This window comes from Lycium ferocissimum, unplaced genomic scaffold, assembly GCF_029784015.1.
Source record: "Lycium ferocissimum isolate CSIRO_LF1 unplaced genomic scaffold, AGI_CSIRO_Lferr_CH_V1 ctg8925, whole genome shotgun sequence".
In the NCBI taxonomy this organism is placed as follows: Eukaryota; Viridiplantae; Streptophyta; class Magnoliopsida; order Solanales; family Solanaceae; genus Lycium; species Lycium ferocissimum.
The window spans coordinates 1-27800 of record NW_026727495.1 but is presented as its reverse complement, the minus strand read 5'-3'; the positions used below and the strand labels follow the sequence as shown (position 1 = coordinate 27800).

Below are 27800 nucleotides of genomic sequence, written 5' to 3'. Positions count from 1 at the left end.
ACTTGTCTTTGAGTTCATAATAATGATTCGATAACATATGGTGACCTTAGATTTCACGGGCGGGCGGGCTTGGGTTGACGTTCGTCCGTGGGTTCCGCGACTTTTCCATGTTTGATTCCAACCTATTTTTTTAGAACTTCATGTGGCTATGATTTCAACCCCGAGCATGATTATTTAAGAGTTGTCGAGCTTGAAATGAAGATTTCTATGCATATGATTTTGGTACGTAACCATGGGTTTCGAAGTCTAATATGATATGTGATAATAGGATGATATGATGATTCTATACACCGAGACCCTCGGCTTCGTAGGGACACGCTATGTATATGATGATATGATGATGACATGATTCTATACACCGAGACCTGTTAGAGGGCGGGACACGTATATACACCGAGTCCCTCACTAGAGGGCGGACACGCTATATATGTATGTATGTATATATGGGATGATGATATGATCTTACTTACCGAGGTCTCTCGTAGAAGCCGGACAACTTATGTGTATACGCACGTGCCGAATGATTGTCCGATTAGTATATGATATGAACTTGTATGAATTATGTTCGAAGGTAAGTTTTATGGTTTAAGGTTATTATCCATGGCTCCTACTCCTTATTTAAAGTACGATTATCCCCGCCTCTATTGTGTTTTACTCGCTTACATGCTCGGTACGTATTCCCGTGCCGACCCCGCTTTCTTCGGGGGGCTGCGTTTCGTGCCCGCGGTACGGACGCACGTGGTGATCCACCGCTAGGTCACTCTCTTCTTTACTTGGAGTGCTCATATCGTAGGAGCTTATATTTTTGGTATATATATTGTTCGTGCATTTGTATATATTTGTTCATGGGTACGGCGGGGCCCCGTCTCCGTCATAGGATTCGTCTCGTATACATTTAGAGGTACGTGGACATATTTTGTGGGTTGTGCCTACTTTTGTACGGTGGCGTTTGGATATGTTGTGCTTGGGCGTCCCCGTTCGCGCGGCGTCGGTCCGCATATGTATATATGTTGTGTTCTTTTCCCGCGTGTGCACTTGTTGGTATTTTCTGTGCGCAGGGTTATTTTGGATAGTCCGTAAAACAAAGGAAACTCTGCCGAAATTTTTCTGGAAATTATATAGATTTGGAACACAGCCTTGTCGGCTTCTGTTATATACTTGGATGCGTTTGATATACCTTGTGATAGCGTTTGGTAGGTGTGTTTGGGTGCCCAGATCGGGCACTAGTCACGGCCTACGGGGTTGGGTCGTGACATAGCACGCATGGCTTGTATGGGCAATAAAAGAAAGAAAAATCAGTTTGCAATACCGCACAGCTTCAAGATTCAAGGCCGTGCATACTTCCTCCTTTCTTTAACTACCAAACAAAAGGTGCAGTGCTGGAGCTGGTCCTTTTTTTATATCATAGATATTTAAGCTGGTCACCTTTCAGGTCCCTTGTCTCTCTACAGGGGCATGGCTGCTCCTCTAGCCTCTGTCACCTTTCAGGTCAATTTATGCTCTGTTTACACGAATTTTTGCTTTACTTGACTTGAGGGTCTATCAAAAACAACCTCTCTACCTGTCAAAGTAGGGGTAAGGTCTGCATATACTCTATCCTCCGCAGACCCCACTGATATGTTGTTGTTATGTCAAACATGATGATTTATGAGGTTGAAATCATCAATCCAACAAATTGTCCCCTAACAAAGAACGAGAAACACGAGAAGAGCCGCATATGAATGTTGCTTATCCTAGTAAAAGAGGTAAATTTGAGTATTGCCATAATTATGTCCAGTCTTCAACGTGCTAATATGTATGTATACTTCCTTGCAAGTGACAATCGTTAGTCACCCTTGCACCAATTTGCTGTTATGTTAATTTCCACAAGTATTACTAATTTAGAGGGAAGAGGAAGAGAAGGGTAAAATACAATCAAGATGATAAGTAATTGAGTATGCTTTGAACCTTTGAAGTGATTGCCGATGCAAATGTCATTTTTAACCTGCATCCACACTTCCTCCCTTAGCCGCCCTTTGGTCATTGGTCCGAAACACGGGCAACAAATAATTGAATCAATTCTCATTTCTCAACACTATGTAACGTAGGAGATACAAAGGTGTATGCTCTTGTGCATTAACGCAAAGGACAAACAAATTTGGCATGCACGAAACCTATGCTAAGTTACTAGATATATATCCACTTGTTTTGAGATTTTGATATGTCCACACATTAGTCCTGAATTTTCTTTACAGCCATAGTGCCAAGAATTAGTCTTTTAAGTTTTTGCTGACGAACCTCTCAACATTTTCTACCCGAAGCATGCGCTCCCTGATGTCTCTCCTTATGCTAGAATAAATTTGATTTCAAATCTGGCAAAATCTGAATCAACCGAGTTTCAATCTTCGTTCTCACAGCATGAATAAATTGCTCTTCTTCCTGTTGCAGAATGCCATGGTATTTCAGATCTATGCAATGCTATCGCAAACATTTGATAAAAATATCCCAGCAAGCGACCCACCCTCATACAAAGGAGTAGCTTTGGGTGGCACTACAGCGGGAGCAATTCAGAGCCTAATTATCAGCCCTGTAGAATTAGTGAAAATCCAACTTCAATTGCAAAGCAAAACCAAGCAATGCAGCAATCGAACAACTAGTCTCAATGGACCAATCGATGTCACAAGAAGAATATTCAGACGGGAAGGTTGGATAGGAATCTATCGTGCACTAACAGTTACTGTCCTCAGAGATGCACACTCTCACGGTCTATATTTCTGGGTATACGAATACACTAAGGAGAAACTTCTCCCTGGCTCTCGCAAGAACGGTCAAGAGAGCTTCCAAACAATGCTCGTAGCGGGTGGTCTTGCAGGAGCTGTTAGCTGGATAAGCTGTTATCCCTTAGATGTTGTTAAGACAAGACTCCAAGCTCAATCACAGTCTAAATCTGCAAAATATTGCGGTATTGTTGATTGTTTCAGGCGAAGTGTGAGAGAAAAGGGACACGGTGTGCTCTGGCGAGGTGTGGGGACTACAGTTGGCAGAGCATTTCTAGTGAATGGGGGTATATTCACTGTCTATGAAACTGCCCTGAGGTTCCTTCGCAGTAACAATGACATTGACCAATGAATCAGACAAATTCTGCATCACGAACTTTGTACTGAGCACATTACTTGAACGGTTTTAAAAAGACATATAGGAAGGTGAATATATATATATATATATATATATGAATCCACATATGCGGAATCATTCATGTTATGATCTTCTATATCTCCCGTTCCGTCATTTGACTTATGTTCTTCATGTAACATTCACATCGAATGACTTCCGGACAGAAAATAGGATTGATCAAGTTCTATTGAATTTGACTCAAAAGTGATCATTTATCAAATAATGACTAATCCAGACTAATACATTACTATAAATAGGACTAATGAACTCTTTAATGTGCATAATTACCAGCAAAAAGAAAAAACTGAGTAGGGGCTAACACTGATCACATATTCAGTATAACAACAATTATTAGCCAATACATCCAAATGCAAGAATTGACTGTATTGAATTTTGTCATCTGTTGTCTCTATATTCATCATTAAACAAAGCTATAAACAACAATTTTATCAACGTGCCCCCAGAATGTAACAGCGAAAGACATTTCATGTATATGTAACTTGAGCTCTTAACTTAAATACTTAAGTAAATAGAAGCGTGATGTTAATTGAGCACACCTGAGAACAACTTTCATGTTTTGGAGAATGAATCACTACGCGGGTATAATCCCTCAATATTCAATTTCTTCAAGAAAAAGGTAGGCTGCAAATCCATGCTTACGGTGGATAGCACATTTTTTGGCTGAACTGGTCGCCAAACACAAAGCCTGAAAGAGCTAAAATGTTATCCAGATAATAAAACAGAACTTTCTCCGGTTGTTACACAAGTATTAGTACAAAAGTTCCGCCACTCTATTTTGTTCTCTGTACTGGTGCTGTACAAATGAATCACTACGCTAATACAATACTATTATTGGAAAAAGTTCTGCTAGATTATCTGGACAACTGTTTAATTCTTTTACGCCTTGTGTTTTGTCTACCACCAAGCAGTTACCAGTTACCAGTTCATCAATGTGCTATCTGCCGTAAGCATGAATTTGCAACTTACTTTTCCCTTGAAGAGATTGAATATTAGAAGGATTATGCCCGCATAGTGATTCATTCTCCAAAATATGAAGTTGTTCGTAGATATGCTCAATTAGCATCACACTTCTATTAAGTATTAAAGTTTAGAGTAAAAGTTACACATACAAATTTCTTTTGGTGCCACAACATACGGAGTGCTAACCCATCATCATCTTATTGCAAAAAGTAAACCAAGAGAAGATAAACGTTGTTCACAAATAGTCAACTGCAAAAATACATAATACTATGATCAACATCACACAAAAAACAGACTAAGCTTGTCAGCTTGGTATCATCAGTAAGTCTCTGCATTAACAAATAGCTCGACCCTGTTTTCGTTCAGATTTAGACCTCCCATTGCTTCCTCCAAACCACTACTCGCCGCAGCCAAAATATGGGGATCGTTATAGTTCCGAACAGCCTGCACAATTGCCCTACTTTTTTGTAAGGATCAGAGCAATTGGATATATCCAACCCGATAAACACACCATCACAACCCAGCTGCATCATAAGCGCCGCATCTGCAGGGGTAACGATTCCACCAGATGGAAAATGAACTACCGGAAGCCTACCCATCTGTGCAACAATATCATAAGGTGCACCAATCTTTTTTGAGAAAGTGAAAACCTCATCATCATCCATGTTTGAGAGAATTCTAATATCTCCCATAACTTTCCTCACATTCCGAACTGTCTCAACTATATCACCAGTACCTGAAGGAAAATATGTTATTCATAAACTCAATGATCACTCTTAATGATCTCTACAATCTCCTAAACTCTCTGCTATACGAAAATAGCTAACAACGGTCCTATTTATAATAGTACTCCCTCTTTCTCAATTAAAGTGTTTTGCTTTTTAGTCTGTCCTATTTTAAACTCTCTCACGGTGATATAATATCTTTCAAGAAAATGATGCAAGAACCCGTGGTGAAGAAATAAAGAGATCCTTCTATATCGAAAAATCAGTTGAAAAAATAATAGGCGAATTTCTGGACCACGCGTGGAGAAGAACCAAAAAAGAGTATCTAGTTCTATATTTTAGTAAGTTGGCTACGAGATTATAAAAGTTTCGGGTATAACTAAAAACCTTGGAGTCAACACTCTAAAATTAAAAGTTTCAGGTATAACTAAAAACCCTAGAATCAACACTCTAAAATTAAAAGTTTTGGGGAAAACTAAAAACCCAAGAGTCAAGATTCAAAAGTTTAAAAGTTTTAGGGAAAACTAAAAACCCGAGAGTCGAAACTCAACGATTAAAATTTTCAGATAAACATTAAAAATCTGAGATCAAGCTTTCTATACTGATGGTACTTTTTCAGCACCAACCGGCCGTTGACAAAAGAAAAACAGTGGCAGAGTTGTCATCTGAATCCCTAAGTCTTGCACTCATTTTTCCTTCACCTAGTTTTTGTCGCAATTGGATTTTTCCGACAAGGCTTTTAACGAGGCAGGCGGGAGGATGATTACATGACTTTCCGGTAAGAAGGGAAAAATCTTTCACTTCCTGGTCACATCTGAGCGAGTAACCGGAAAGTGGGGGACTATTTGTATAGGGTAAAATCTATCAACACCAAGTGGACGTATCAAAGGATGACACGTGGCGACAGTAACATGTCAGATTTGAGTCAACAAGCCAGGGGCTCCGGGAAAGCATAACAACGCTCCTGAGAAGAAACTTGGCAAACGCTACCGGAGACAAAAACTACAAAGGGTCCGGAGAAGCATGCCAACTCACCGGTCAAATATCATTCAATGTGCAACCGTTATAAGAAACGTCAAGTCTTCCTCCGGTCTTAAATGTGCATTATTGCCCTTCATTGTCATAGCATTAAATCCCTTTATTACCTTTTATTACCTTTGGCCTTAATATTTGTAATGAAGAGGGCATGATATGTGAATCATGCATCCCATAGTTCTAGTATAAATACAGGTACTTATTCTATTATAAGGCATCTGAAAATATATACAAGAATTACCTTGCTCTTACTTTCTAATTACTTTTGTTCAACTAAGCAAAGATCTGATTGTTCGCTTGCCTGGAGAATCTAGCTCAAAAGCTTCTCCAAGGCTCATGCTATTGCTTTAAATTCCTTTAGCTTTTTTTTACAATTATCTTGCTTAATTTTATATAGGCGAAACGCATATATGAGGCACTTAAACTTGTCATAAAATTCCTTCTAGGCACTTAAACGATATCATTTTCCATTTAGACACTTTTTTAAAAAAAATTATTTTTATTACATAGGGGGAAGGGGAAGGGAAAATAGGGAGGATATAATGTGGAATTTGAATCACTCACCAAAGTAAAATTTCGGATATGGCCAAGTGAAATTTCTGATTCCTATTCCATTTAGACACTTAAACTACTAATTTATGTGTCATTTAAACACAAAATGCTCACATGGTAAAGTAAGTATTCCTCACATCCATTCGGCGCGTGAATTCATTGGAAATCCAACAAACTCAAAATACTTCTGGCCGGAAAATGATTGGGTTTGACGGAAAAATTACCCGGTACACTTTTTAATTTATTTATTTTTAGATCTATTTAACTACTACCCTTATCTCCTCCTTCAAATTTGGCCACACCACCACCGTTACGACCTCTAAATCCGGCCACCAGAGTCCTTTTTCGTTTTGGAGGAAAGATGAAGGAACCATTCTCACCATAACCAAGGCCCTTTGCAGCAGAAGGTGTTGCTTCCAATTTCCCGTGGTGAAACTCTACGTGGACGCAAAATTGACGACAGTTCATCCCAGTGAACCTGAACAAATCAAATGCATAAAGCGGATTTGTTAGCTACTGTTTAGAGGATAATATGGCAAAGCAAATGGAAAGAAAAGTAAGAACACAATCACTGGTGGTGGTAGTGAATGACGAAATTGAAGGCGGCAGAAGGGAAGAAGAACCTCTAGTTAATTAACAAATTCTGGGTGTAGTGTTTTTGAATGATCTATTAAATCTAATTAAAATTCTGGGTGTAGTGTTATAAGTACCTAAAACAAAATACTGGATATAGAGGATTTGGTTGATCAAACTTTATTTAGGATTGAGATTAGTTGTGATGTTAATTATGCATGCCCCATGAGTAAGAAATTGAGCTTGGCCGCCAAAAGAGATGGCGCCGGAGTCTATGGTCAAAGGCAGTGGGGAGAAGATAGAAGAACACATATTTTCCTTTTTTCAAAAACTTTTTTTAAAAGACAAAATAAAAAAATTGTTCAAGTAAAAGCCAGGTGTCTCGTCACCTGTTATATTATTTATGTATCTTAATTATCGTTGATGCGCGCTGTATGACAACGGATAGTAAAAAAAAGAGCGGAGAGAGATAATAGAAACAAATGTATATAAACCATGTGTGACATATTACAAATTTTATATTCTCAGTTTTCTGAATCAGTCTTATTACAAATGATGCTTAAGCTAATATTCATGAATAAAATAACATAAAGACCAATTCTTGTAAGAAATAAATATATTGAATGATACGTCGTGAATAATCAATCTTTGTTTTCTCTATTCTTGTTAATTTTGTACACTTAACTTTAGATTAAAGATCTGTGGAGTTCAAACATGTGGCAAGCCTTGAATCATGGACAGATTCTCCACCTTTAAGCCTAGTTTGTTGTCCTCCATGCCGAGGTTATTTAATAAGAGATCTAGTTCCTTTATATGTCTTCAAATCCCTCACAACTGTTGTACTTCTACTCTACATTTACGACTCGACAGTAATTCAAAATGGTCTGTATAATGACATCATAATATACCAAGAAAGCTTTTAACAGCTATGTCGATGATATTATGATATTCCTAAGCTATGGTGAGATAAGTGGTTAGTCACTTCTTTATGAGAAATTGCCCTATCGAAGCTTCCCATCATCCACATTTGTGCAGCATGACTACCCTGTTTTTGAAGCTTCCTCTAGAGAACCTAGCGCTTTGACGTCGGATTAAGTGCACTAACTCTTCCTTTGAGAAATTAAACATCTACTTACCTAATCACAACACAATAACGGTGAGATACGTTCAGTAAATCCACAAGTTCATAAACATTCTCCTATCCTCATTCGACCCAACAGAATTATTTAATATGCAACATAAAATCAACGCCGCTCACAATTTTCATTTTTACATTTTGTATAAATAAATGCCAGCAACAACTTAAACAGAGAACTTCAATCATCTGGCTATCCTGCATAGCATTGTTATAGGAGTTTGACAAAACTTTTTCTAACGAAAGAACTACCAAGACTTCACCGCATATAGTATCAAACTTTTCTCTATGAGCGCCTATAAAAATCAAGCTGTCAAATAGTCCTGTTTCTATGAAAATTTTGGCAGGTATCATATCACACAAACTAAATTTGCATGTCATAATGGATAATATGGAAGTTCAGCACGAATTTGATAATAGTAATATTCAGTATGAGAAAACACATAGGTCTAATTTGAAGCATGAAAACAAAATAAATACACTGTTTATGTTTTCTTTTCTTTTCGGTTCCCTGCTCCTCCCTGTCCTCTTGTAATTACTGCAATCCCGTTGTAGGGCACTAAATAAGATGTAAGTAGCACATGTGAAATAATATGCTCAAAACACGCTAATCAGCTACTCAGCTAACACAAAGGATCACATTATATGACCATTCCATCAAACAGTTCAAGCCACATCAATTGCAGCTAATTGCTCTTTAGTATCCTAGAATATCAAATTTAAGGCATGGCACAACATTCGATAATGTCTTCCTTCGCAAACAATGTCGGGTAATTCCATTTAGCCAAATTGAGTCAAGTATAACTAATAATAACCAAAAGACTGTGAAAAACGCTATATGCCAGATTATAGCAATAGATGGAAAAAGAAGAAGGAGAAGTTACATGCAAGAACTCGATAAAAAGGAGAACTAACATTGAAATTGATAATCTGCTCCAGTCTTCTAAATTTAATCGCAGCACAATCATATGGCCCAAAGTTAATAGGAAAATGTAACACTGTTATTTGACAGAGAGAGCGAGAGCTATTTACCTCCTGCAGTTGGAAAATACAATTAAGAGGAATAGAGAAGACAATTAGAAAAGTATAGTAAATTACATCTATTCAGAATTTTGGAGATGATCAAACTCAACTCATCATAGGATTTGAATTGTACTAAAGGCATGAATAAGATTATAATTGTGTTTTTACCATCTATTTCCTTTAGAATATCCTTTTCCTCGTTCTCCTCTGTAGCAAAGGGAAGACCCCTGTGGATAGTAGAAACAGGGTAGCGACGATTACACAAACAATGAGGGCTACTTATTTTGGAATTCCATCATAAAAAATTCAAATTCAGCAAATGCTTATATTTAAACTTTGAAATGATTTTTTCCTTTTTCCCGTACATAAGCTTTACTAAGCTTCCTAATTCCTGCAGAGTTCTTTTCATGTGATCACTACTGAGACCAGTGGAAGCTACAATAGGATTTGAATGACAATACTCATACTATAAATCAAAATAGTGTATGTTAATGTATCCATAAAGAAAGTAGAATTCCCAGGAGATCTCTTAGAGCAATTAGCTGGCGATTATAACTAAAAGGAAGGAATTATCTCAATCATAAAAAATATTCAAGAAAAGAAGTTGTCAGTTAGTTATAGGCCTCATTATATAGTCATACAATAGCAGTGCCTGCTACTTTACAAATGAGAGAAGTAGTGTCTGCAAATCAAGTCCTGCTATCATTCTTCTCCATAAACCTTGCAAGATAAAATTCAAAATTGGGATAAATTAAATCTCTGTCGTAATTTTTTTAGGTTGAAATAAGTTATGAGATTCAAAAGTTCAAAGTGTTTCCTATTCACCATCAGTAGTTTCCCATAAAAACAATATATATATATATATATATATATATATATATATATATATATATATATATACACACATACACACACACACATATGATCCTATAGGAATACCAAAAACATAGTAAGATCCCAAATTGATATAAGCCACAAAACCTGACGATTATTGTGAATGTACTTCAAAAATGAAGGAATCTCTGGAAAGAAATATTGTTCATTGCCTTGCTTCCGAGAGTAGTGCATAATCTATATAAATGCTAAAAGATCCGGCAGAAGAAACAAAAAGAACAACTATTGAAAAAATCCACAATAATATGTGATCATGAGATGAAAGTTAGAATCCAATGAATATTTTGAAACAACTCAAGAAGCACTACACATTGAAGTCTATTTTACTGAACTTCTCACTATTTTTTGTAGATCTAATTTGCAGAATGTAGTCTATATTCCATTTCCATTTTTTCAATGCATTTCATCCAATTACTCCATTCTCATTCTTTTTGTTAGGCATGTTCTTTAAAGTGATTCAGTTTTCCAGTAACATTAACTGAATATTCCTTTCCAGATGGTAAGCAGCAATCCATACTATTCTCAGCAAAATAAATTTCTGTGTAATCCACAAAAGGAAATACACTTGGAGAAGTTACCCGTGGAGCATATGGCGGAGGATTATCTGCATGTAAACAACTATCCCCAAAAGACTGCCCATTACAAATACAGATTAGCAAAAGCAATATCAAATACTTGTCGTGCACATAAACTACACATTATATAACACTTTTATACACATTATATACTACATATATTTTTAGTATAATAATTTCAAGGTGGATAAACTACATATTATATACTACATATAATTTCAAGAAGCGCAAAGAAGACGTGAGGAGCTAGCCAAAACAATAAAATTACACTTTCGAACACTATGTATCCAAACACAAAGAAAAATAGCCAAAACAACTCCCTTTGATGAGTAATGACTGAACCTTCCGATGGCAGAGAACAACAACAGAGCTCCACCAGCAAACAATGCCACGAACCTACAATTTCACAAAAATAATAATAAATAAAAAAAATCCCAATGAACAACACAATCACAAACCTAGACTGATCGACAGCAACACAATTATGCCCCGCTCTATCTTAGGCCCCTTTCATGTCTGAGAAACTGATTTTGGAGAGTCAAAGAGACCCACAAGATACGGCCGCAAAAGAACAAAAACAAAGCAATATTTTGTGCCGATCTGATCACCAAAACTGTGAATTGTAATTGTGTATTTCGTGGATTTGAACGTGGGTTGGTCAGTTGGTGGGATAGGAGTTGCAAGATCGTGGAGTCTCCAAAGCGTCGAATCCGTGGACAGGTTTCGTATTTTTACTGCGCAGGTTTCCTTCGCTGGTTAAAATTAAACAACTGTCAAACATTGAAATTTTAAAAAAATAAAAAAAAAACTGTAAAAGGTAAAGACAAACAGATTGTCCTATTTCTGTAAATTTCCCATTTTTTAACAATTAATAAATAAATAAATAAATAAATGTTAACCTTGTATCTTTTTATAAATTTTGTTGAATACTTATATTTGATTCGTAATTCAAATCATCTTCAATGTTTTCTGGAAGAATCATCTTCTATGTTTAAAGGAAAAATATTTATGTTTTTAGACCATTACTCAGAAACAGAAAATAAAAATAGATTTTTACTTTTTAATAAATTGTATTGAATACTTTATCGTGTAATTAAAATGGATATCTTCCACGTTTCAAGGAATTTTTTTTAGATGTATATGTTCCTTACAAAGATAAAATATTTAATTATTTTTAAAATTCAAATTTTAAAATAATAACTAATACAACCAATTCTTAACTAATTAACTATTTATGTCCTAAAAACTGCCACGTGTCTTAGTTTTACGCTGCCACTTGTCAAGATCTTATTGCAAACTATCCTCTTTTTAATAATATATAGATTACACGCACCCTTAATGTTTGGGTGATTCAACATTTTGTGTTTAAGTGACACATAAATTTATAGTTTAAGTGTCTAAATGAAAAATGGTATAGTTGAGGTGCCTAGAAGGAATTTTGTGACAAGTTCAAGGGCCTACATATGTATTTGGCCTTTATATATTATCTCATTATTCAGTCACATTAATTCAAGTGTCCTTGTTCACGTAAATAAATTCAACTGTAACGATTTTTCATGTAAACAAAAACACTTTCTGCCTTTTCACCATTTCAGAGAGAAAGAGGACTCTGACACTTGTCAGAATGACAACAAGCCGAAGAAATTGCACGGTTTGACATTGGGATGGTCTATAATTTTTCCCCTTCAAATAGGCTGGGTTTTTAATTTTTACAATTCAAAATCGAATTACGTCTGGCTGGGCATAACTTCTTTAGAAGGCGCCAGACATAACTTGTTAGATATTATTCCCTCTGTCTTAATTTATGTGGTACTATTTAACTTGACACGAAATTTAAGAAAGAAATAAAGAATTTTGAAATGTGTGTTCCAACACAAGCCTTATATAAATGTGTGGCTGTAAATCATCTCAAAAAGTTAAATTGTTTCTAAATATAGAAATGTGACATTCCTTTAGGACAGAACAAAAAGGAAATGGTGCCACATAAATTGAGACTGAGGAAGTATGATAGAAAAATATAACTTATGCCGAACAAAAATTAAAGACCATTATAAAATAGGAGCATTAAGTGCCAACAAGCCTCATATAACTTGTAAACTTCTTCATCATTTAATTGCTCGGTTTTGGCCCTTCAAATGGGGTGCTCTTTATTTTTTGTCTTCCAATATCAAACTTATGCCTGACGGGACATAAATGTTTTAGACGTAACTTATGAGATATTATGATGTGAAATTATAAAAACTATCACAAAATAGGGCTGAAAGTGCAAATGACCCTTTCTTCATCGTATATCAATACATAAGGTTGAAAACAGGGGTGGATTTACGTAGGTCTGAGGGGTGTCACGTGACACTGTTTTGTCGAGATATTTTACTCGATATACATATATAAAAAATAAATAGAACGAACTTAAAAGGTCAAATTAATAAAGGGACACTACTTCTACACAAAGTTGTGCGGCGTCTGTTAGCTAGGCGCTCCAATTTTGAGGCGGAGGTCGCGAGTTCGAATTCGCTCAGACTTACTTTTTTGCTTACATTATAAAAGAATTAGAATATAACTGGCATGAAACGGCAGTGGGTAAATAGTCTTAAAATTTGTATTTGCCTATTCTAATTCTACACTAAATTTATTAACATGATTTGAGTTGTCTTTTTATAATATGATATCATTGTAGTGATTTATTCAGTTGTTTATTCTTTTACATGGTGACACTGCTTATGAAAAATCAAGCGTACGCCACTGGTTGAAAAGGCCACACATAAGAGATCTGAAAAAATCATTTTCTTCTATTCAAAATGTGAGAGGGCAAGAGATTTCATTTTCTCCCAAAATTTCCCCTAACAGCCCAACCAAATAAGATTTCAAATGCCAGAAAGCTAAGAGAAAACAATCAAGGTGATTCGGTGGCTCATTAATCGACTGTAACCCATTTCAGGGTACGGTCTACGTGCACTAGTAGCGACGTTTAGTCAGCCGTTTAAAAGATAGCCACAATTAATTTGAGTGTTAGAGGCGCTTTTTATTAATCGGAAAAGGGCCAAAATTACCCCTGAACTTTGGAAAATAGTTCATTCATACCCTTCGTTATACTTTAGGGCCAATTATCTGCTTCTTGGTTATCTTATAGGATCAATTATCTTGCTTATACTTTTTAACAGCTGCCACGTGGCATCATCCTAACCCTTCATAATTATTTTCGCCTCAAATAATTTTTTACCCACTAAAATAACCCAACCCGACCCGATTTTTTTTTTCCAGCCAAGGGGTAATGGGTTGGGTCCGTATCACTTTGGCTGGAAAAAATTTTTTTTAGGTCGGGTTGGGTTATTTTAGTGGGTAAAAAATTATTTGAGGGGAAAATAATTTTGAAGGGGGATGATGCCACGTGCTTCAAATTGTTAGACATAAATTATATAATTGACCCCATAAGATAATTGAAGTGACTAAAATAGCGATAACGAAGCATGAATGAACTATTTCCCAAAGTTCAGGGGTAATTTTGGCCCTTTTCCGTTTATTAATTGAACTTTAGGACACACTCTTCTGAAGTTCAAATATGTGTCTTGAACTTAAATTGTGGTGTTTCAAACTTGACGACACACTCAAAACATATTTCCTCAAAGCCAACACTATACGTTGAAACTTCAAGCTTGGTACCAAATGAATAATTTTTTTTTTTAAAAAAAAAGTTATGTTCTTACACTACCATTGAGTGTTAATCCGTGATACTAGATCTGTTATTACTTTTACCAGATATTAATTAAAGTTTATTACTCTTAAGAGATTTACTAGTGAGTATATAAAGCGATATAATCGTGTATATATAATTTACATCGTCAACACATAAAATTTTAAATCTTTTTTCTCTTCATAATAACTCAATACATGATAATGAACAAGTTAACTTGTAAAAAATGTTCATGCAAAATTTATTCACCATTCACTACAACATAAGGTATATATAGCTACGAAATCTTAGCTATGAATTTAAAAATCGTGGCTAATACCTAGTAATAGCCACAAAAATTTGAATTCCATGGCTATCTACAAACTCGTAAAATTTCTTAGCCACGAAAATTTAATTGACAAAGCTAATTTCTCATTTTTGCTATAATTGCTAATAATCGTGGCAATAATTACCTAAATAGCTACAACTTTATTGCCACAGTAAAACTTTGTAGCTGATCATAAGTTTTTGCCACGCGATAAAAGTTACTGTAGCAATAGTCACCTTTTAGCCACAATAAATTATTTGAAACAAAATGTTGTAGCTAAATAGATACTTTTGCTTCGGGTTATAAAAGTTTGTGGCAATAGTTAAATGATATAGCCACGGATCTTTTACTATAATATAACTTCGTAGCTAATCATTAATTTTTGCCACAAGTTGAAACTTACTGTAGCAATATTAACCTTTTAGCCACAATAAATTATTTGAAACTAAATATTGGAGCTAAATAGATATTTTTTGCTTCAAGTTATAAAAAATTGTTGCAATAGTTAAAGGATATAGCTACAGATCTTTTGCTAAAATAAAATTTCGTAGCTAATCATTAATTTTTGCCACCACTTGAAACTTTCTGTTGCTATAGTAACCTTTTAGCCACAGAAAGTTATTTATAACAATATGTTGTAGCTAAACAAATATTTTTGCTTCAAGTATTAAAAATTTGTGGCAATTGTCGGCTTAACATCTACAATTACTTATTATGACAAAATGATATAGCCACGGATTTATTGTTGTGATAAAATTTTGTAGCTAATTAGTATTTTTTAACACGAGTTGTAATTTGGTGTAGCAATAGATAATCTTTTAGCCACATAAATTATTTGAAACAAAATTTTATAGCTAAATGGATATTTTTTTCTTCAAGCTAGATTGAGAAAAAGTGAAAATAGTTTGCTTAATAGTTGCAATTATTTGTCATGATAAAATGAATAACTACAATTAGAGCGACAATAAACTTGCATAGCTATGTATAATTTTTGTTTTACACGTGAGGTTTCCATTGCAATAATAGTATTTTAACCATAATAAATTAACTTTAATAAATGACTAATATGTTTTCATCAATTACAAAAATCAACAAGGTTGAGTTATGAAAAGAAATTAAATAAAATTTAGATTTTTCCTAAAAGATAGTAGAAAATAGTTATGGTATATAAATTAAAAAATTAATTAACATTTAAATAAAAGGGAAAAGGGCTAAAAATATCCTACATTACAAATTTGGCCAAAAATGCCCTTTGCTTTGGGAAAGGGCTAAAAATATCCTACATTACAAATTTGGGTAAAAAATACTCCCGTCATTAAAGTTTTCAAATATATCCATGTCTTAACGAAAATTCCCAACATAACCCGATTTCATTTTTAAACCCGCTCCATTTAAACCCGACTCAACGTTAAAAAACCCATATTACTGCTGTCTTTGCGTCTTTCTTGAACCGAGGGTCTATCGGAAACATCTTCCCTACCTAGGGGTAAGGTCCGTACACTTTACCCTCCCCAGACCCCACCTGGTGGGATTATACTATTGTTGTTGTTGTATGTTAATTTTCTTCTTGTTGCATATTCGTCAATAATAAGTTGATTTACCTTACTATGAGTTTGGATTCATGAATTTCTTTTAAGAAATTGGCTTAAGGTGTAAATTTTATTAGCCTATTAAACATAAAAGAAAATTTTGATGAAAAAGTCAAAATTAAAATTATTTATAAAAAATAATATATTGTATGTATATAATTATAAGGTGTAAATTTTATTAGCCTATTAAACATAAAAGAAAATTTTGATGAAAAAGTCAAAATTAAAATTATTTATAAAAAATATATATTGTATCTATATAATTATACAAATTGTGTATATAATTTGTCCGTTTGGTTCGATTTGCTTTTCACAAAAATCAAACCAAATAAATATTATTGGTTTTTTAAAATTTAAAATCAAACCAAACCTTAACAACTATCGGTTTGTTTAACCGATTTTGTTCGGTTTTTTGTTTCGTTCGGTTTTTAACCAAATTCCGTGAATACCCTTACTAACTTTAACCTCAAAACTTATATTTTATTATAAATTGTTATTTTCTTATCTTAATTATATAATTTTGTATGTCAAATCAATTTTTTCTATTATTATAGAGATATTTATGTATATATAGTATTTTATTATTTTCAAATTGATTAATTTCTTTTGTGTAATCACTTTAAAAAATTATTTATATTGAAGATTTTATAGTTGTAGTTGATTTTTTCCATACACTAATATTAATTATACATTTATTAATTATTCTTTTCATACGTAATTTTCTTAATCATAATCGCTACTTATAGTATAGAATTTATATATAAGACAAGTTAAAGAAAGCTAAAATATATACACAAATAAAAAGGAAAAGGAAAGGCAATGGTGTATTGGCCAAACAATAAATCCCTAAAACCTAAATCTCATTCTTCTCTTACTCTCAGCCGCAACAACATCCTTCCCACATTTCCATTTTTTCTTCAATCATTAAGTCTCGAAAAAATCATTATAAGTCTCGAGAAAGAAGAACAAGAAAGACAAAGAAGAGCAAGGCATTGAACTGGACGACTTATATATATTAACGGGTATGTTCATGGTGTTATATTTTAGGGTTTTTAAATCTCATTACATCTATTCAACTTGGGTTTTTGGGTTCCATGTTGCGGATATAGCTATTTCATAGATATTGTAACTTATTTATTATTTATAAGGAGTGGGGATTTAAAAAATTTATAGTTGTATTTTGGAAGGAACCATAGTTTGTCAACTTTAAGAATAAAATGACATAACAAAATCGAAATTTTGACATGTATATTTATCATAGCGATTTTCGATACAGAGCATATATATAAGTGAATCAAAAATTTCATAAGTCCAATGACTTTAATTGCAAGAATCATAAAGTTGAACCATTGGATTTAGTTCTTCGATCCACTTCATTGCACCGATGAAACATTTGGTTCACATGTATGGTTCAACCCTAAGGCTCTTAAATTTTTGGTTTAAATTAAGGTTCTAACTTCAATTGTAAGCCTACTTAACCTATCAAAGCTCATACTTCTTTTGTGCTTTGCATTTTCCATTGTGTCATATGTTAAAATTTACTAAAAGAATTATTAAGATGACATATTTATTCTCTTCTTGAAATTCAACTATTAATCTTTTAACTAATCAAATTCTACTATTAATATTATTTTTCTAATCAAATTTGCATCTTTGTAGTGAATAGTTTGTACATATTAAAAATACATATGTATGATCAGTTCTTTTTGTTTATAGGTAACTTTTTTTGGAATTAGAGCAGAAAGACAAGCTAAAATCGATGTTGATCAAGCTAAGGTGCATTTTGAGACCGTGGGAAGAGAGAAAGGAGAAGACTGTGCTGTTTTGGATCTCAAACGAGATGGTGTCATAGAAGAAATTGTGTATTGTAAATATTTTGAAATTCAAATATACAATTATGTGTAACTTGGAACCTGTTTGGAATATAAAATATATATTTGGCTTCTTAGCAACATTATAAAGCTCTTGCTCTTCAATTTGTTGTAACAATAAATCTTATGAATTCGCACCTAAAGGTATATAATTGTGACGTAACAATAAAATTTTGAATTTGCAACTAAATATAATAATATCCACATGACAAGAACATGACAATATATTTTTACTTTCCGTAGCAAAATGAAGAAAAACTTTAGCTATGAGTCTATATATTTCATGGCAAAAGATATGGATTTTTAGCTACAACAAGAAAATATTCGTGGCAAATACTTCAATTTATAGTTATGAAATTTTTGATTCGTAGCTAAACACGAATACTATTGCCACGAGATTAAGCTCTATAAACAGCCACAAAATTTGAGTTTCCGTGGCAAACGAATTAAATCTTTTGCTACAATACAATATTTTGTGGCTACACTAAGAAGATAGCTACAATTTTTATCTGTCGTGGCAAAAGAATAAAATTATTAGCTATAAGTATATATTTTGTGGCAAAAAAGTATTATCATCACAGCTACGACACAAAAAGATCTTGTAGCAAAAAGTATCAATCCTTAGCCACGGACCATGTAAAGTCCGTAGCTATCCTTTAGCTACGCTACATTTTGCTATGAATACTACGGAAAGAAAATTTGTGGCTAAAGTGTTTAGCCACGGAAATTTTCATCTTTAGCTACATTGTATTTCGTAGCTATATATGCATAATGTTGTAGTGATTGGACTTACTTAATTTCAATTGCATTTTCCTTTTGCTTAGTATAGACGGATTTAGAATTTGAAATTTATAGTTTCTGAAGTTTAATGTGTATACATATACATATTTAGTGAATTTCTTCAATATGGACCTGTTCCATATTTCTCATGCTAACACTGCCCCTGTTGCTTAGCCTACCTGGACATGATCAAGTTGTTGTGGACAACCACAATCGACAAAAGAGTGACCAAAATCACTTTGAACTGCTTTAAGCTCACATCTTTTAGCTAATTGATGGGACAGTGTTACTACCCTTTTGTTGTGTATGTACCATCTTGTTTGTTTCTTAAAAAACCTAATCTTACAGAGAACTCAGGTTAACAACTCTTTGAACCTCATTCAAGGCATGAAAAAATGATGTGGCCAAATTCACCAGAATGTGTCATTTCAGTAAACCAATTCCTCATATGCATTATTGCCTGAAACCACCAGCTAGAAAACCCAAGACGTCGGTGTACTTTAATTGTATTTGTCTCCGAGAAAATCCACATGAAATTGGTTTAACCTCTCCATTGCCCATTGGCCCACTATAACATGCGGAGTAAGAGGAGAAACAACAAGCTAAATAATATTATTCTTTTCTTTTAAGTATTTGATATTCGAACTTTTGATTAATTCAAATTCATGTGTTAGCAGGTTCACTAACACTCTTTACCATGACGAGTTCCATTATAAGGCTCAAAAGCTGAGATTTTTAATCTTAACCATTTCATTGCACCCCTTTGTGGTAAACTATGCTAATCATATTGAAACGATATATAACTAACTGAATTATATTTTAGATGTATTTTTGTATTTTAATGAGTAACATTTAACCTTAATGTATACCTTGTGTATTATATGTGTGTATTTTCCCCGCTTATTAGTATTTCAGGGATCTAACAAAACCAACCTCTATTTTCGATTATATGGAAAGGAAATCAACTTTTTTACTTTTCCTCTTTCTTTTTTCTTCCTTTGAAAAAAAAAAACAAAAGAGGAAAAAGGCAAGCAAGGAGTTTGGAATTTCTATATATCCACAAAGAATCTCATGGCTTTTTAATTACTTTTGCTTTTTCTGTCTTTTTCTTTTTGTGGAGTCAGATGATCCTTTATTTCTTTCGTTCTTTATTCCTTATAATCTCGCATGTGCTTTAGTTAGGTAGATTTCAATGCATTATTAGCAACCAACTACAAGGAAACAACCTTATATGTTAAGTATAATGATTGCGCTAAATAGAGGGAAAGACGGCACGTGACATAGTATGCATAGATGTTGCCTTAAGGGGAGGCCAACAATCAATAGAATTGAACGCTACACTTTTTTTTTTTTGCGTAAGACTCAAATTAGACCGATGGGCAAAGGCTCTCCATGTTTGCAAAAGCAGTATATTTTCATTGTATTCTTTAACTCATTAATTCGAATTCGAGTCTTGAAAATGTAGAATTGCTAATAAGAATTATTTCCTTTTTGGTCGAGCTATAGTGACACGAGTCATGCTCAGGGGCGGATTTACGTAGGTGCAAGGGTGTCACGTGACACTACTTCGTCGATTTTTTTTACTAGATATACATATATAAAAAACAAATAGAACGAACTTAAAAGGTCAAATTAATAAAGGGACAATATTCTCCAATTTTGGGGTTGAGGTTGCGAGTTCGAACTCGCGAAGACTCACTTTTTGCTTACATTAGAAAAGAATTAGAATATAATATAAAAATCTTAGTGTATCTGACATTTACGACTTGTCTATAGTGACACGAATTCAAATAATCAGGTATTGAGTGGTTAAAGAAATGCACCAAAACAAAAAAGAAAAAAGAAAAATAAAAAAAATAAAATCAATTCTCTCAATTGATCCTAGTTCCATTTTCTTACTGATGAATAATAGCAGAGGACAACGAGCACTCTACGACCTCACAGCTAATTTCTTAGCAAAAAAATTTAAAACGCGTAAGACAATACCACGATAACTCTCCAAAAAACCTCCTATTCTGACACTGTTTGACCAAACCAATTCCTTCCCCTAAGCCAAAAAAGTTAATTTTCCTTGGGTGGATGAGTTTAATAATTTAATTAAAACAATTATAATATATTTTAATTTTGCTTTTGTGCTCAAAGCTAATGGTTACCAGTCATATCTAGAAAGAGTTTTCGTTGAAGGAATAAATTAGACTTCTCCATTCAGTTGCTTTTCCTTTATCTATCTACCCCCTCCCCGCCGCGTTTTTCTTAAAGAGATTTGGTAGAAGCAAATTCGGAATTTTAAGTTTATTGGTTCCTATTAAACAATAATAATCGGACCAACAGATTGCGTTCTGACCTAAATATTCTTATATATTTAATGAATTTTTAATAAAATACATGATCTAAGTTATTAAATCTGACATTTCACCAACGCTACATGTCATTCTTTAATATATTCATTTGGTGTCGATAGATTTTACCCTATACAATCTTTTCGAAAAAGATGAAGCTACTTCTTTGTTTCGAATTTCTATTTCCGATTCTACGAAGGACTGAAGAATCTCTCTCTCTCTCTCTGTGAACATTTTTTTCTATTACAGAAAATTTTGTAGTATTTTGCCTTGGCAAGCTGTAATGAAAGGGGTTTCTCTCTCTCTCTCTCGACATTCGCGAATTTTTTAACATCTGGGTTTTTCTTAAGAACTCGACGATTGCTGGTTGGAGAAAGAGACTGCAAGGTCCCAATTAAAATAAAGAATATTAACAATGTGGTCCGTGTTGAAGTTCACAGACCCTTCATAATCTGTAAGAACACTACTGCATTCGCCCACAGTCAGAATTCTCTATAATGACAGCGTTTATCCGAAAATTTCATGACTTCTTTAGTGAAGTGTTGTATGTATGTATACTGACATTTAATTTTTGGATTTCATTTAGCTGTTATAAACAAAGTACTAATTTTTTTTTTATACTTTTTATGTTATAAACGAAAACAAAATACTTGTTAATTTTAAAATTTTAATTGATTTTCATATTTCATTAATTAAAAATTTAAAGTGACTAATAACTCCATAACTGGTTATACCGTACCAATAAAGAATTAAAATTTAAGGAACATATGCATTTAAAATTAATTGAAAATTTAAATATTTCAAGTTTCACAGAAGATTTCTACAATTGTAGGATGTTTAATAAATTTCAGTCTCTTAGTGATAATATAACGCTTGAATTGATGAAGATTTTTGTCCAAACTTTCAACAAAAAGGATTTAATAGCTTTCCCTTGATGATTATCATATATATATATTAATATTTTATTTTTATACATAATATATTTCTTACAAAATATTATTACACAATATTTGAGTATAACTGATATGGAGAGGTAATTAGACAAAGAGTGTGCCGCTATAATGAATGTCACTGTTGTTATCGGTAGAATGTTGTTATAGAAAAGTAAAATATAACATGAAAAATCGGTTCCGGAGAAAATCAGACCGTTATAGTGAAATGTTGTTATAACGAATGACAATTATAGAGAGGTTTCATGATAGGATCAAATTCCACAACAGGAAGAAGCTCTTACTCACATCTGTCTCAAATTATTTGCCCTTTTTTTGTTTTACACGCCCCCTCAAATGTATTTGACTAACTTTGCCCCTATTTATATCTATTATATAATTTCTCATCATTAAATGTTTACTCTATTTATATGTCATCTTTATTAATGATAAAATTCTTTTAAGGGTAAAATGAAAAAAAATATAATTCATTGTGCCTTGAACTTCTAAAACGACAAATAAATTTGAGGTAATTATTTTTAGTTACCACGACAAGTATCTTGAGGTGGAGGAAGTTGTATTATTTGTTATTACTATTATTACTACTACTATTATATCCAACTTTCTATTTAATGCTGAGTAACTACAATAATTATAAAGGAATTTTTTGAGAATTGTTAGTTGTGTACTACTAATACTAATTTGCAGTGGGAATGCAGTTAATTCCAAAGTATTGCATTGACTGAAAAAATAATCCATTTCTACATAAAAGCTAAGCTATACTTTACCTGGACAAGTATAAATCCATAAAGCTTTAGTTTTGTACAGTTATACTAGAATGACACACATGATAGATGTAAATAATCTGTAAGAATTTTATCATTCTTAATTTTGAATGTCAATAATTAATGATCTTAAATAGAAAATAAATCAGGAAATTTGCCAGGAAAACAAATCGATAACCAGCTACGAATTAAAGATTTAAGTGATTGTAAATTGGGCTGAGACTGAGTTGAAAGACTCATTTCTTTAACAAGAGGGGAAGAGCCCAAGCTCATAAATTTGACCCGAAAAAGAGCCCCGAGTCAGCTTTTACAAGTAAACATAAGTAGAACTTCACAGACTGAATCCATAAAAAAACTATGATTCAACTTATATCGAGAAATGTTTACAGTATCAGTGTAATTTAACTTGATGTCGGAAATTACTTGCCTTATTTTTTCAGGTTATTAGTTTCACTTATTATAAATAGTTACTTGCAATTATATTTTAAATGACATGATAGTGTATGGTAATTGTATAAAAGTTAAGTCATAAAAATGTTGCGTCTTTGCAGTAATCCAAGGGTAGTGAACAGCACCATGACCCAGTCAACTGCGTTTGAAGAGTCTTCGTAATTAATCAGAGTACAAATTTTCCACTAGAAAAGGTGGCATGTTTGAAATTTTAAGCATACATAGAAAAACTAGGTAAAAAAGAAAAATCAAAGTCAACAAGCATGCCTGTCCCTGTCTTGGTCAGTCCATGTTGAACTCCGATTATTCCAGTGTAGATTAGAAATATGCAGCTGTAATCATTCAAGAGTAGATTAAAGAGTTGCAGCCTGTATGTTTTTCTTTTCTTCACATGGCTACAAACAAAAAAGTTCTAAAAAATTTCATCCTCGTTGTATTCTGTCACTTTTTACCTGCGGATCTTGCTGACAACTCAAACTTGAAGGGACAAAATCTAACTGATTACCAACAGTTGGTCTCGGATAATGGCGCCTTCTATATGCAATTTTTCAGTCCCGGCAAGTCAAGAAACCGTTACTTGGGTATATTTTACACTCAGCCAAGTATGTCCTCTGATGTTAATGGAGGAGATGTACAGTGGATAGCTAACAGGGACGATCCTATAACCGATACATCTGGAATTCTTATGATTGATCCTGATGGCAGATTACTGATTTCTCATAGTGAAGGAAAGGTAATTTTGCATAGTGCTACTCCAACAAGGACAGCATCTAACTTAACTGCAATACTACTCGATAATGGTAATTTCGTGCTGAGGGAACTGAACACCGACGGCTTTGTTAATCAAACACTATGGCAAAGCTTTGATTATCCAACCGACACACTTCTGCCTGGAATGAAGCTTGGGATTAACTTGAGAACTGGGCATACATGGTCTTTGACTTCATGGGTAAACGATCAATCACCTGCCTCAGGGTCTTTTACCTTTGGTATTGACCCTAATGGTACGAATCAGCTGATAATCTTGTGGATGGGCAACGTCTATTGGAAGAGTGGCCCTTGGCCCACCAGCCATTTTGCTTTAAAATATGTCTCAAACGAGGAAGAGAAATACTTTATGTACACTGGTGATAATTATGATAAAAGTTACACCGTGAGTCCATCTGGATTAATACAGGATTCTTATGGCGCAACTTATTTGTTTGATAATTGCAGTAATGAGAATCCCAATGCTCGCTGCATGAGACAGGTCTTGCCCCTGTGCAGGGCAGCTAAAAAATATTGGTTTGAGCTTAGACAAGTTTACATCTATGAACACGGCTTTATATTTGATGAGAACTATACCTTGAGCCTCTCAGATTGCAAGGCCAAGTGTGAAAAGGATTGCTCGTGTGTTGCCTATGCCTCAGTCGATAGTAATGATGAGACTGGCTGTCAGATCTGGGGGAACGACGCGATATTTTTGACAGAAGAAGACCGTCTAGGCAATGGTGTTTTCATTCTTACGAGTAAAGGTAATTATTGAGACCAAAATTTAATTTAAACTATATAGAAGCATTTGCACACTGCTGATATTTCTTAAAAAAAATAAAAAAAAAAAAGGTGTGGGCCAACTAAACATCAATCAATATTAAAAAAAAAGTGTGGCCCCAACTAAACACCAACCAATATTAAAAAAAAAAAAAAAGTCCATCTGGATTAATACAGAATAGTTTTGACATAGGTAAAAAAAAAAAAAAATGTTATTAAAAAATCAAATAATATTTACGATCTGTTTGATAATTGCAATAATGAATCCATTAGTGAATCCAACAACATACTTATATATTAAAATGCTTTTTCATTTTTTCGCTGCAAAAATAATATTAAATGGAGATCAAATAATTAATAAGGTAAATTAGTGAAATTATAATTCTAATGCCCCTGTGCAAGGGCCAAAAATATTTACCAAAAATTAAAAAATAGTAGTTCTTCAAAAAGAAAATATTTGTTTTATTTTAAACATGCTTGGACAAGTTTACAACATTATGAACACGGCTTTTATATTTGATGAGAACTATACTCAAGAGAGAAGCCTTTTAAATAAGTCATTATTTTTTTGCAACTTTGGCCACTAATATAATAAAGTTTGAAAAGTTATATTAATCGTGTTTTGAACAATATATATATTACTTTACTACTATATTGCTCGTATGCCTCAGTCGATAGTTTTAATGATATTACCAACTCTTTTAAAAGAGACTGGCTGTCATATCTGGAAAAAAGGGAACGACGCGATAGTTTTGACAAGCAATGTCAAAAAAAAAAAAATGACACCCCATATATTAAAAAATCAAACAATAGGCAAAGGTGAAAAAGGTGTTTTCATTCTTACGAGTAAAGGTAATTATTGAGGCCAAAACTATTCAATACAGTTGAAAAACTTGTGGTTTCTTATCCTGGCATCAAAAGAGATGTTGCAACTTATTTTAGGATTACTTTATCACAAAAAAATCATGCAAAAGCATAACATGCTCAAGATATATTGTTTTTAGAAAAATTAAAACACTAATATCGTCTATCTTCTTTTAATTTAATAATTTGAATTAGAATTATCCCAAAAATTTGATAAATTAAGTTTTTACACCTTTAAATTAATCGAATTAAAATAAGTCATTTTTAAACTTATTTAAACAAGTGTTTGGTAAAATAAAAAAATTTTCGTAAAAACCCGAATATAATAAAGTTAAAAATATCTTATATATATATATATACACTATAAAACTAAGAAGTTGCTCAGTTATTCAACTTATTTTTTCTTATCCTGGCTTAAAAGCCATTTTCCAGCTCAAGTATTGACGATAACACTTTCTTAGTTTTATTTAAACCAAATTTTTATATCATTTAATTATTTTTGATTAAATACTACCCTTATTTCTAAAAACATTTATTTTTTCAAAGTTCTTTTAATTTTAACAACTTTTGTAATTGTTTTTTTATTTCTAAAATAACTTTCAGCATAAAAAGTCTTCATAAGTACTTATGCTTAAAAGCCACTTTTATTCAGCTAATCCAAACGGGCTCTTAGTCTCATTTGCTCATCATTCCAAAATTTACTAGTACTAGAACCAAGCAATTTTCTCCGATCATGATGCTGCAGAATTTAATTTCAGAGAGTGTCATCTTCATTTCAAAAATGCGCTCGTGCAAATGAACAACCATACCATACAGAATCTTGATTTGGAGGCTATTAATTTTTTTTGGGTTTCTAGAGTACCGATACTTAATGATAGCATCCCCGTGTATTCTCAAAAATTATGGGGAATTTTTGTCAGAAGCATTGACTTAACAGGTTTTGACAGATGGGGAGGTTTTGACAGATGGGAAGCGAAGATGGTGGATATGGCTGACGATACCTGTGTCCCTAATGGTATTTGCATTTGTTTGCTCCTTATTCTGTCTGATACAAAGAAAACTCAGAGCTAGAGGTGAGCAATAAATTCACCCTAGCACTAGTCCACAATGATATACTTATTGTCTCTGATCTTCAATTTTGCATTTGTCAACTAGGCAAAGTCAGAGAAATGGAGAAAGTGTTATATGAGCAGGGAGGTCCTACGGCCATTTCTGGCCAGTATAATAAAAAGAAGACTGCTAGACTAAGCAAGAAGTTCAGGCACGATATACAAATTTTCAGCCTTGAAACTATAAACATGGCCACAAACAATTTCTCGTCTGCTAATAAGTTAGGACAGGGAGGCTATGGACCCGTTTATAAGGTAAAAGTTTAAAAGCTTTTTAGCTAAAGCTGATTTTTAGATTTGCTAAGTAGCCAAAATTTCAGGGGATGTTGCTTGACGGGCAAGAGATAGCCATAAAGAGACTTTCAAGAAGTTCAGGGCAAGGATTGGTTGAGTTCCAAAATGAAATTATGCTGATTGCTAAACTCCAGCACACTAATCTTGTTAGGCTTTTAGATGTTGCATTGAAGAGGAAGAGAAGATATTAGTTTATGAATACATGATGAACAAAAGCCTAGACTTCTTCCTATTTGGTATGGATTTCTTTTCATGCCTAATTTGCTTAATTAATTTTGTTTGATAACTAATACCCCCTTCCCATTTGTCATTGAACAGAGTTTAGCAGAATAGGTTCACTAAAATGGAATACCCGTTTGAACATTATTGAAGGAGTTGCTCAAGGACTACTTTATCTCCACAAGTATTCAAGGCTGAGGGTGATTCACAGAGATCTAAAAGCCAGCAATATCTTACTAGATGACAATATGAACCCCAAAATCTCGATTTTTGGTTTTGGCAGATTTTTGGGAGGCAAGATTTGAAGCTAACACGGAGCGGATTGTTGGTACCTAGTAAGCCCTTAATATCTAACAATGGTGATTCATTGTGTCGCGTTTTTTATGTCCTAAGTTGC

At 33.5% G+C, this 27800-nt stretch overlaps 1 protein-coding gene and 2 pseudogenes across 1 annotated transcript; 2 read left to right on the top strand and 1 right to left on the bottom strand.

The window, feature by feature from the left end:
• The first annotated feature begins 1263 nt into the window (after positions 1 to 1263).
• Positions 1264 to 3108, top strand: LOC132045990 (mitochondrial arginine transporter BAC2-like). Its single transcript, XM_059436548.1, has 3 exons — positions 1264 to 1270; positions 1433 to 1488; positions 2428 to 3108. The coding sequence occupies exons 1-3, from the start codon at positions 1264 to 1266 to the stop codon at positions 3106 to 3108; spliced, it is 744 nt and encodes a 247-aa protein (XP_059292531.1).
• Positions 3109 to 4292: 1184 nt separating this feature from the next.
• LOC132045991 (pyridoxal 5'-phosphate synthase-like subunit PDX1.2) lies at positions 4293 to 4880 on the bottom strand (annotated as a pseudogene).
• An 18652-nt stretch (positions 4881 to 23532) lies between these two features.
• On the top strand, positions 23533 to 27739 carry LOC132045989 (G-type lectin S-receptor-like serine/threonine-protein kinase CES101; annotated as a pseudogene).
• Positions 27740 to 27800: the final 61 nt, after the last annotated feature.